Here is an 11,939-nt window from a genome sequence, read left to right as displayed (position 1 = left end):
ATGTGCACCTTTTGTAAATATGATTTGAAACAATAATTATTATAAAAAGCGCTATACAAAAATTGAATTGAGCAAAGACAAAACAACCAATGAGGCCAAAATCGGTCTTTATTCAATGCTCAGCTTTCAACGTTGAGACTGACCATCAAATATATCGCTACGAGAACAGCAAACATTGAGGAGTTGGGTGTTGAAGGCATTGATGCTCATGTGGACTGAGTGAGAACAGTGGAAATATGAGGACTTTCAATAAAAGTGAATGACAAATAATAAATGGGGCCAGAAGAAGGGCAGTGAGGCTGTCTAGAACAAGAGGGCAGTGAGACTGTAGACTGGCGGTTTCACAGCACTCTGGTCACTTACAGAAAACAAGGGAGCAAAATGATGGTACATTGGTTATGTTGATTCAAACAGCTAACAAATCTGAAATTAAACTCAAACTGTTAATTTAATTCAGTATTTTATTTGATGAAACCCTCTGCTTCAGTCATGTTTTTAGTAACACATTAACAAACATGTATTTTAGCTTCTTGAGAACAAAACTAAAAGTGTCCTTTCAGTTAAACGAGCATAAATCAGCCGTAACGACCTTTTGTTGCGGGATGAAAATAAAATAATAATTAAAACAAAACAAAAATAGAAAATTCGTGTTAGAAAACGGAGTGCATAAAATCGCCTTTTCATCTATTTCTGCCTGTCAGATTCTGCATCTTGAAGACATTTACAACTACGGCCGATACCTATGTGCTTTTCTTCATATTTTCTTTTAAAACAACTCTATTTTAATATATGTACATCTCCTTCATATATCTTAGGCAATAATTAAAAATCTGAAATCTGCATTTACGAGTTAATCAGTATTTAAAAAAACAAACAAACACAATCTCACTGACTCAGAACTGGCGCTATGCTTAACTCTCCCACTTCAAAACACCCCCCCCCCCCCCCTGCAGTAGCATTTCTGTACATAACCAATATTAGATAACATTTATATACATCGGTAAGCAGACATTCGTTGCGATGGCGTGTGTTTACAGTAGTCAGAGTCAGTCAGTTGAGGCATGTAGCCTGGATCAGCAGCTGCTATTCTTGAACTCCCCGTTCTCTGTGATGGAGAGTTTGGTGGGGTTGGTGGGTGACAGGCCGTTCCGGAGGTTGTGCATGCTGTAGCGCTCCTTCACCTGAGTCAGAGCGCTCATCAGCCGAGAGTTAGCAGCATCCAGAGAGCTGATCCTCTTCTCCTGCAGGACACAGACAGAAGACAAAAACATCAACATCTGCAGATCAGGCTAGTGCATCTACTTTCTTAAAGCAAGTTAAAGGAATATTCAAGGTTATGTGCTGCAACAAGCCTTTGGCGAATTAGAAGAGAGGTTTGATTTTCTTTAAACATTTACATTAATGATTCAATCATTTCCTAATTACTCATTTACATAGTTGTCTGTAAGTTCATGTGACTTAGATGTAATAGCAGGTATATCTGAATAATTTGAGTATCCCACATACTTGAATATGTGATTTACAAGGACTCTCCATAGGTGTAATGTGTTTTATTATGTAAAAACTGCTTAGTATATGGACTTACCTTAACCCTACACCCATCCCTGGGGCAAGTTTTGTATGTTGAATATTATTTTTAAACAATTTGAATCACGAGGACACAAGGCATGTCCATGTAAACCACCTAAAGAGTGCAGCAAGGTCATGGCCGTGTCATTATACTATTTTGTGTCCTCGTAAACCACATAAACTAGCACACACATTATTTCTAAAGCGAACCACTTGATAATACTCTACATTCTACTGGATACTATTTTCTTTCTATCTATCTATCTATCTATCTATCTATCTATCTATCTATCTATCTATCTATCTATCTATCTATCTATCTATCTATCTATCTATCTATCTATCTATCTGTCTGTCTGTCTGTCTGTCTGTCTGTCTGTCTGTCTGTCTGTCTGTCTGTCTGTCTGTCTGTCTGTCATCTGTCTGTCCATCTATCCATCCATTCATCTGTGCGTGCATTCATCCATCCATCCATCCATCCATCCGTCCATCCATGCATCCATCTGTCTATCCATCCATCCATATCTATCAATTCGTCCATCCATCTATCCATCTGTCTGCCCGTCCATTCCTCTGTCCATCTATCTATCTAGCATCTGTATCTGTCTGTCTGTCCATCCATCCGTCTATCTATCCACCCGTATACATTTTGTATCTATATCTATCCATCCATCCATCCATCCATCCATCCATCCATACACACACTACTTATATATTCTAATTCAGAAAACATTTATTCTTCCTAAACATTTAGGTTGTATTTAGCCATGTATATTCCTTTAAATATTAAAAATCACATATACAGTTGAGAAATATCAAAAACTGTGGACACGGTTAATGAAACTAAACGTGTTAAAAAATAGGAGGTATTTATAATAGTAAAATAGATTATTTACATGCATATAAGTACAACAAAAGCAGTTGATTGATCATTGGTGTCAGTCTGACAGGTAGTCAGGCAAGTGTCAGGCATCACATGTGCAGCAAGAATCTGCCCTCAAAAGCACAACCACATACACACGAGCGCATTTGTGAGGACAGCAAAGACAGGAAACCTAAAATCCTGCACAAACAACGTACACACACCACAACCAGAAGAAAAGCGAGACCATCTTAAAAGTAGAAAAACAATTCTCTGCAGAGGGCATCTTGTGTAGGGGGCACACACACTGACTGGGGTGCTGGGGGTGTGGCAGCACGGGCAAACAGGAGATGACGAGGCAAAAAAAAAAAAGAGAGGAAAACAAAAAAACAAAAACAAAAGCAGCCAAAAGCTAGAGATCACAGATATCAGATACTGCATCTGCTAGGAGTGATTCCTATCAACACATTCCTTGACAGTGTCAGCTTCACATTGAACGTGTAGGAGATGCTCTGACAGCTTTAAAGAGTTGGAAAAGCAAGAACATTTACTAACCCGTGGCTAATTTTGAATGTAAAATGACAAAACAAGCTAGGAAATGTTAAAGTATGAAAATGTGTTCAAGTAAATGTAAAGTGTGTAATTTCTGTGCCAATCATTGTGTTATGAACAATAAAAATAAAATTACTATCAATAACCCGATATCATGAAAGACTTTAAATAATACTTTAATACTTTTTAACTAATAAAGACTTCTTAACTAACTGAAGAATTATGAGATATTAAAGTTAAAAGACATTATTGTGTGTGATATCAGTGAAGTAAACACATGTAAATTGCAAATAATGCTTTTTAGCTTCAATATCAACTGAAAGAAATGAACAAAAATATAAAAATAAAACATTTGATAATAAAAAATAAAAAAAAACAGTTAATATATTAAAATTTTATTCCAAACTCATATGATTTGGGAACATAAAAGATGACATTTTGAGAAATGTTTCAGTTTTCAGTTATAGTGTATGTACAAAGAAATACAATGCAAGTCAACGGGAGCCAAATCAGTTGTGAATAATTGATGATCAATGTGTATTTTTAGTTGTATTATAGTTTATTTTTAGTATTATTAACTATCTTCCAATGATCATCTTGTGTTTAACAAGTCATACCTTTTTTAAAATAAATAATATTAAAGGGCACCTATGATAAAAATCATCTTTTGAAAGCTGTTTGGACAGAACTGTGTGTAGGTATAGTGTGTCCACAGTCATATTGGAGTGATAGAAACACAATAAGTCTCTTTTCTAAAATTTCCTGACGTTAAAATCTTCCTATCTTGAGGCCCACCATAATGTGACATCAGAGTGCGGTTTCTCCGCCAACCAAATTGACAGCCATGTATTAACATGTCTCTGTAGTAACACGTATATTCTTATCAACAAGACAGGACGTGCGCAAAGCAACTGGGGTTAAAAGATCTGTTCGGCTCTCTGTGATCATCAATCATCATTAAATGTGATCAAGAATAAGTTTTACAAGATTAAAACATTTTTAAAACAGTGCATTTTATAGTTTATTACAGCGATTTCACCGTCTTTATCACCAAAGCCGCTTGTCAGTACAATTATAAAACAAGATGATTCGATCCCGGGTTTGGATGTTAAATCAGTTTTTTGTGTAAATAACACAACTGATATCCATACAGCAGTGGATTTTAACGTATCCTGTCACATTCCCTGTGCAAAGATACAGTATATATAAAATAGTATCTGTGCGTGACTCATTGTTGCAGAAAGGCTTGAATTAACTCAACAAATACATCAAATAATTATTGGTAAAGTTCTTAATGTAGTATTTTTCACAAACATTACGTGAGATCTGCTTCATGTCTTTCACTGTGCTGTTTATCTGACGCTGCCGGATATTGAGGCACACTCTGACAGACAAGTGGGAACGGTGGGCATGGAGAACCAGCATTAAAGGCACAGGCCACAAAAACAGCTACATTGTGTTGAGAGCAGAAAACCTAATATTCTGAAAGGTATAAAAATAATCTGATGGGTGTTTTGCGCTGAAACTTTACAGACACACTCTGGAGACACAAAAGAAAGAGGTAAAATAGGTGCCCTTTAATGAATCACATTTTAATAATTTGATATTATATTATGTTATGTTATATTATATTATTTCTTTCAATGATCATCTTAGGTTTATTAAAAGTTTAATTCATTAGCATGATACCACATTTAATTATATTTATACATGCACAGTTTTGCTTGATTGGCCGATCAATATCAACCTAGTTTATATTATAACAAGTCAAGGATGTTTCTGCACATTAAGTTTAGCTAAAATGCATTTTACACAGCGGAAACTACACACTTCACCTTTAACCCTCATTTTATTATAACATCTGAAGTGGAGAGCAACGAAAAGGCTAAGAGGACCGAGTGTTGCACAGGTTCAGGCCAGGCATGGGTGTTGGATTGGGGTGCGTTTACACAAGCCTAGCTGAACTGTCTGCTTGTACTTGCCTGCTGGTATTACCTCAGTTCCATTAGCGACCTGAAATTCAGTAGCACACAGCAACAATGAGCCGGTCAGAAGCCTGTTTACTTTAATCCATCTGAGGTTTAGCAGCGAGTTCAAAGCATTCCACTGTGCAGCACATACAGGCCAGACAAAACCTCACAACCAGACAAAGATGATCTCCAAACTCACACTAAAGTTCTCTTGCGACTAATCATGCTGTTTATATGGTCATCTGCAGTACCTGTGCATCGATTATCTTCTGTTTGGCATCTATGACTGCCTGCATCTCTGCATGGTCTCTCTTCAGCTCTTCCTCCACGGCCATCAGCCTATGAATCACAAATGACACATTTAGTCAGATATCACATGGTTTTACAATTACAGATAGGTTAAAGTTAAAATTATCAGCTCTCTGTTGAAAATTGTAATTCTTTAAAAAATATTTTCCAAATGATGTTTTAACCTTCTTTGCCATGATGACAGTATAGAACATTTTACTAGTTATCTTGCAAAATACTAGTGTTCAGCTTAAAGTGCAATTAAAAGACTTAAGTAGGTTAACCAGATTTTATTCCAGCCAAACTAAAATAAATACGACTTTTACCAGAAGAAAAATATTATAAAATATATGGTAAAAAAAGTTGCTTGCTTTATTAAATTGTAGCTGCCAAATATAAAAAAACACAACAATTTTACTGAAGTAAATTAGACATTTTAAGAGCAAAGTCGTTTTCAGATAATTTTTTTATTTTTTAAATCTGAAACGATTCCAAACTTTAGAAATTAACAAAAGAAAAAATACCCTTTATATTCTTAATATATAAAGGGAGCTATATTTTAAGGATATAAGGGGTATTTTTTTTTTACTTTACAATAAGAGAATCGCTGACAACTTCGTCCCTTTGGTCACATAGTATATCTTTTGTTATTAACTACATAATGAGAAAGAAGCCTTTAGTGGGGTAGAAAATGTACTTATTTTGCTCTCCTGGCTTTTGAAGGGAATTACCCATTTCTCCTTAACTTTTTCTTTTTCACCCGGTTGTGATATTGCTCAGATGTCACGTCAAACAGACACAAGTGCTCCTGTCAAATTTACACTAGTTTTTTTCTCCATTTCTTGGGTCCAAATAAACTGAAAGTGTCGCTTTTTAACTTCTCCCCTAACCTCCAGCTGGCCTGCAGATACCTTCACTAGTGAATGCTGCTCTCTCATTGGCTGTAGGTAATCACAGATGTTATTTTCAGTCAGAACTCATTTCACACAGCATGATTTGAATAATCTGCGACTTTCTTAGATCGCGTCTTTGATTGTTACTCACGTAAACGAGCACCGATTTGCCTGCGATTTCAGGCATTTGTCTGAGATTTATCAAAACCTGTTGTCGGCGGCAAAATCAGGGCTAAAATCATGCAGTCTGAACTTGGCATAAGTGGTCAAACCTCTTAAAATGTATATTTTTCTGAAATTTTAGCCTTAGTAAACGATTACAGTCTCTTGACAGCAATTGACTTATGTGACTAACAAATTACATGACTTAAATGTCTGGAATAGACATTTCCACATTTAAACTTCCTTTAACGGAATCCAGATTATTATGGCAACATTTTTTTTATATTTGGCTTTAACACTTGAGCAAATAACTGCAATATTAAAATAAATATTTGTATTTAAAAGTTTATTTGTTTAATTAATGTATTATTTGTATCAGTAATGTATTAATTTCATTAATGTATTCAGAACAACAATCTTCACTCACCTGCAGATAATACTCTTCATCTGGCTGTCTTTTTCCTCCTGTTGTCTTCGCAGACGGTCCTCACTGTCCTCCAGTCGAGTCTTGTATTCTAAGAGCAGCTTCTGCATCTGCTGCTCCTGAGCCAGTAACCGTCTCTCATACTCCTCCAGCCGCCGACTAGACGTCCGCAGACGCTCCTTTAGCTTCGAGATTTCCTGTTCATACTTCAGGAACAAGTATACAACATCTTAAAACCATTACCATAGGGTATCTGCTGCATATCTGCATGCATTATCCTTTCCACATATCCATACCTTCTCCACATGTTTGGCATCGTCTTTACTCTGCCCTTCCTCTTCCTCATCTTCATACTGGCCATTATTCAAAACCCACGCAGCTGTTCGCTCCACTGGGGACATGGTGACAGACTCTACAGGTGACTGGACCTTATTGACACAAGCAAACAGTTAGTGCTCAAACACTTGACAATAAAGTAAACATACTCAAATTTCCTCAAGTCTGTCTTCACCTGTTTGTTGGCTCGTCCTCCTGGTACTGAACCATCTTTGGAGCACGTGGACTGCTGTCTTGATCGTTCACCGCTCTGCTGTATGGGTTCAGTGTTGGCGCTGCTGCCGCTGCGGATGGACGTGCTGTGAGGGAGCGACCTTGGGGTTCGTGCTCCAGCATTTGCTGCCACCAACCCAACTCCTCGACTCTGCTGCTCCACTTTCACTATATGTGCCGTACCGGTGGTACTCTGCCTTGGCACTGCCACCACCTGGGCTCCCGAGTGCTGGTCTGCCAGGGGAGGGTGCCAGCGTGCCGTTGGAGGCGGCGTCTCCTGTCCCTGGATGCTTCTTCGGCTAAATTCCTCCTCCACGCTGCTTGTGGAGGGTATCCGGGCTCTGGGAGTTGCTCCCCGGCCACCTGAGGCACTAGGACTGGCGCTCCGAGAGCTCCCTGTGCTCAGGTTTTCTGAGCTAGAGTCAGGCTGCAGGGACTGGGCAGAGTGTGTGGACTGGGTTGAGTGTGTTGATTGTGCGTGCAGGTTGCTGAGGTGGTAAACAGGGTTTTGGAAAGACAGCGGTTGTAGGCTGCGCTGCTGGCTAAGGGATGGGTGGATCGGGCGCCGCACCTGTGGTGCACTCTGGGGTAAGTTATCCCTCAGCTGTGGAACTTTCGGGTGGACTGGAGGCTGGTGGAGGTGTGGAGGAGGGACAGGGCCGATGGAGGCCTGAGAGCCTACTCTGCCTAACCTAGATGAGGCTTCATTGAGCGAGTTGGGACCTGGATGCCCCTGAGCAAGGTAAGAGTCCTGCAAGTCCATTAAAGATATACTGCGTCCATTCGGGAGCGGACTGTCCCTTTCCTCTTTGTCGGAGAAGCTCATGCTGTGTGCGGACGACTGTTGACCCAGTAAAGGATGCTTTCCTCTGACTAAAGCCTCCATGTGCTCTTGGACAGGTGATTTGATGCTCCTCATTTCACTGGGAAACAAGATACAAAAGAATGAATATGCTGGACAAATTAAGTAAATAATAGTGCAAATGCATTTTAATAAATTCAATCTCAGTGGTTTCAGAAAGTTAGTTGTGCCAGTGTATTGTAGCAAGTTCTGGTGTACTTGATTGGGGTCTGCAACTCTCCAAGAGAATGTTAGGAGACCCCTGGTTTATTGTAGGACATGAACCAGCAGGCACACACTAGCAGAAGAAGGATGACAATGTCACACCAACATCATGTTGTCTCATGTGTATCAGAACTACAAGGTGAAGTCAACTCTAGATTGTTCATGTCTTTGAACGCAGATGTATTTCTATGACAACAAATCAGTTCCTAAACATAGCACCTCGTAATCACAGCAACTACAAGATGACATGGATGTAGCTATAAATGCACATAAGCAGATGTCACTCAAGAAAGTCACTATGTAAAATTCCTCTCTGATAGCATATGCCTGTCTTGTCCATGATATATTGCACTTAAAACCTGTAAATTTACTGCAAGTTTGCATTCAGATCTGCCTTTATCCAATCAATAACTGGCACATAGTAACTATCTTGAGCCGCCTTTCCGCTGCACACAACATTCGTTCACGACTGTCAGAATACGCCCCCTTGTGGCAGTTGCACAGAATATTCAGTTTTGTTGTGCACGATGGGAAGCTCATTCTTGCGGTGGTGTCCAAAATAAAGAAGTGCAAAAGCAAGAGCCTTTATTCTTTTTGTGTTTACCATGGTTGAATGAATGAATGAATGAATACTAGAAACTCATCATAGTCTGCTAAAAATTTGAGAGGGAATGTGGAGTCAAGATTAAAAATCATTTTTATTACTCATTTATGAATAGAGTATTAATATAGACTTTTTTTCTGATTCAACAAATAATGGAAAAACTACTATTTCTCATCTGGACCTGCTTGGACAACACTGGAATACATCACATCCAGTCGGCCCGTTGCAGGAGTTCAAATATTTTAACGGATCTGCAGCTCAAATCGGAGCCAAAATTTCTGCATACAGAGATGATTGAAACTCCGCGCACCCCTGGAACTCCTGGACTATTCTCTATTGGAAATGAATGACTTCCGATATGTCGCTTGTCATTTGTCGGGTGCAGTAGTAAGGCGGCTTTACAATTCTTCTTTTCAATTGTTCAAAAGAGAAGATCTGTTAATACTTCCATTACAAGATAACTTGCACCCTGGTCATGTTTCTACATGCTGGCAAAACTGGAACTTTAATAATTAGAACAAAAGTAGTTCTTTCTCAATGACTGCACCAAGTTTGAATTTGAAGAGAAAATAACAATTAACAAAGTATTTCAATTTCAGTTCTTTACACAAAGCTTAAGCATGACTCGATTTGGATATTTGATTCAGGAAACAGCGCACGAGTCATTAATATCTCTATAAAGACATCGATGAAACGCATGTCCTACCTGTCTGCTGGGTCTTCAAATATTCTCTGCAGTCCTGAGGACACACTTCCACTGATGTCATGAGCAGAGCTGTGGTCCTGGAAGCGCCTGAGCTGCTGCTGGATGGGAGTAGGGCTGGACAGCGAGCGGGTGATATCGCCAAGGATACGTGGCAGGGGCCCCAGTTTGGCCACCGTCGCCTGCAGGAAGGAATTGTCACCCTGGGTTGGCGCGTTACCATGGTAACCACATTATGGACCATAGAGGGCAACCACATGGAGCCCGAGAGTTTGAGGGTGCAGATGGCAGATTGGTGGTTTGGCAGGAGTTTTTTTTATTTTGGTTGGTCGAGATAGTAGGCACCATAATGCATTGGTGGTAGGACAGCGTAACCATGGAGACACAGTGTGTCGGACAGGAAAGGGTGGAATGGATAGTGGCATGGGTAAACAGAGGAGAAAACAAAAGGAAAAAAGTCAAATTAGGGATAAATAAAAGAAAAAACAAACACATGCGACTACAAAAAAACAACAAAAGCCATTCCAAAAACAACAAAAGGAAACAAACAGGGTAAAAATGGTCCAACGCAGAGCATGCATCAAACAACAACAGAAGGTTATGTCTGAGACAAGGTAAAAAAGAGGTTGAGATGAATTAAATCGTGGCAAAAAACAAAAACATTGTGCAGGGAGGTTTTAAGTGCAGTCAAAACAAAACCATGCTACAGACGCAACAGGTCAGCAAGGGTTAGAGGGAGGGCATATGGGAATGTGTGAATGCGCCGTGTCCAATGCCATCCAACTGACTGTACCAGTTTAAACAGGGACATTAACCTCAGGATAACTTAACTTAGACAATAAGTTAATGTCATAACACTGCAAACAAGCGCAAAGCTTTTTTGGTCACACACACACACAGCCATTGAACAATTAAAATCAGCCTCATCCTTATAATGTTTGTGAGGATCAAGCATTACTGACATGAAGCACACAGCTCAGCATAAGACATTTGCGGCAATACCTCTGAGGTATGAAATGTGCTTCCTGAGTGGACACTCTTAAAGATGCACTCAATAATTTTTCATGCTATTTATTTCATTCATGTTCCAGTTCAACTGATGTTTGTTATGTGGACCTGTTGTGATTATTAATTTCCAGATTTACTGTGCAATATAACTGTTGGTGAAAGTCATTAGACGACTGCAGCCAATAACTCATTTGGCATTTCCATAGGTTTTTTTTAACATATTTTTAATCTAAAATTAATAAATAAAATAATTAAACCAATAAAAAGCACTTATTGCAAAGTTTACCATTTTATTAGTCTAACCAGCTTATGGTGTTACATTATCTTATATGCATGCCTTCTTATATGATTGCATTTGCTGTCCAATATGTGAATGCAAAATTGCAATGTGAGATCTACAAAATTACAAGCAAATTAGCACTAGTTAAAGAATCATATATTGCAAATAATTATATATTCATAATATACAATAGTGATGTTCAAATCTAATCATGTGTTAGGCCTCTTTCTTGACTTTACACAGAAAAAGGAGACATGATATCACTATGTTGCAAAAACGCTATTGGTTAAATGTCGGCAAAGGAGAACATGGAAGCAGCTTGAAGTGAAAATCATGAGTATGTCTGCGGTCTGGAGGTATTATGAAGTTGATGACGACAACATTGGCTATGAAAACTGTGAGATATGTAAACTTGGGATTGCCTGCCGCGTATTTTAAGTTAAGGTGCTATTTGTTTTTATATTAGATTTTAATTACATTTACTGTTGCACTAAAGTGTAAAAGTGAATAATTAATGTTATTTATTACTTAATTGTTCAAGCTACCTCACAGAAGTGCTCTGTTTGTTAAGTGTTAAAAGTGAATGTTAAAATAAGGTGAATTAAATTAAAAATAAGGAACATCCGGGATCTGTTTCTTCGCTCTTGCTTATTCATTTTATGTATTATAGAAGTATCGGATCAGGTTTTGGTAGATACTCAAAATCAAATGATTCAAACTCAAGAGCAAAAAACCAGATAGGGACATCCATCCCTAATATACAGTACACCAAAAAGTTGTTTGTGACAGGGGTAATGTTGAGCAAGTATTCACTGTTCTATCTAAATTTAAGAATGAAGAAAAAAAATTACTGAGTGCAAAAGCATTACATAACATCTCTCTGGCAGGCAGGTGTGTTTTATCCCTAAATATTTTTATGTCTAATAAACAAATTGAACCTCAGCTCTTGTAAATCTAGCCTACAGTAGATTTCATTCTAAGAGGTACTGTTGCAGTAAAAATGGTTTGG

At 38.4% G+C, this 11,939-nt stretch overlaps 1 protein-coding gene across 21 annotated transcripts in view; it reads right to left on the bottom strand.

Annotated features, from left to right (window-relative positions):
• Positions 1 to 90: 90 nt before the first annotated feature.
• Positions 91 to 11,939, bottom strand: part of rasal2 (RAS protein activator like 2) — a 118,897-nt gene continuing 107,048 nt past the window's right edge. For 7 of the 21 annotated variants that reach the window (XM_073927633.1, XM_073927562.1, XM_073927579.1 and 4 more), the window contains 6 exons: positions 9,646 to 9,824; positions 7,232 to 8,192; positions 7,017 to 7,148; positions 6,724 to 6,926; positions 5,205 to 5,292; positions 91 to 1,241 (listed from right to left, as the gene is read on the bottom strand). In XM_073927633.1, coding sequence (XP_073783734.1) covers positions 1,074 to 1,241; positions 5,205 to 5,292; positions 6,724 to 6,926; positions 7,017 to 7,148; positions 7,232 to 8,192; positions 9,646 to 9,824 — 1,731 coding nt within the window. In that variant the 3' untranslated portion in view covers positions 91 to 1,073. Of the gene's footprint in view, positions 1,242 to 4,965; positions 4,997 to 5,204; positions 5,293 to 6,723; positions 6,927 to 7,016; positions 7,149 to 7,231; positions 8,193 to 9,645; positions 9,846 to 11,939 lie in introns of all 21 variants that reach the window. The other 14 variants (XM_073927626.1, XM_001332652.9, XM_073927570.1 and 11 more) reach the window with 3 other exon arrangements.

This window comes from Danio rerio, chromosome 2 (genome assembly GCF_049306965.1).
Source record: "Danio rerio strain Tuebingen ecotype United States chromosome 2, GRCz12tu, whole genome shotgun sequence".
Taxonomy (NCBI): Eukaryota; Metazoa; Chordata; class Actinopteri; order Cypriniformes; family Danionidae; genus Danio; species Danio rerio.
The sequence above is the reverse complement of the archived record's forward strand: the minus strand, read 5'-3'. Positions and strand labels throughout refer to the sequence as shown.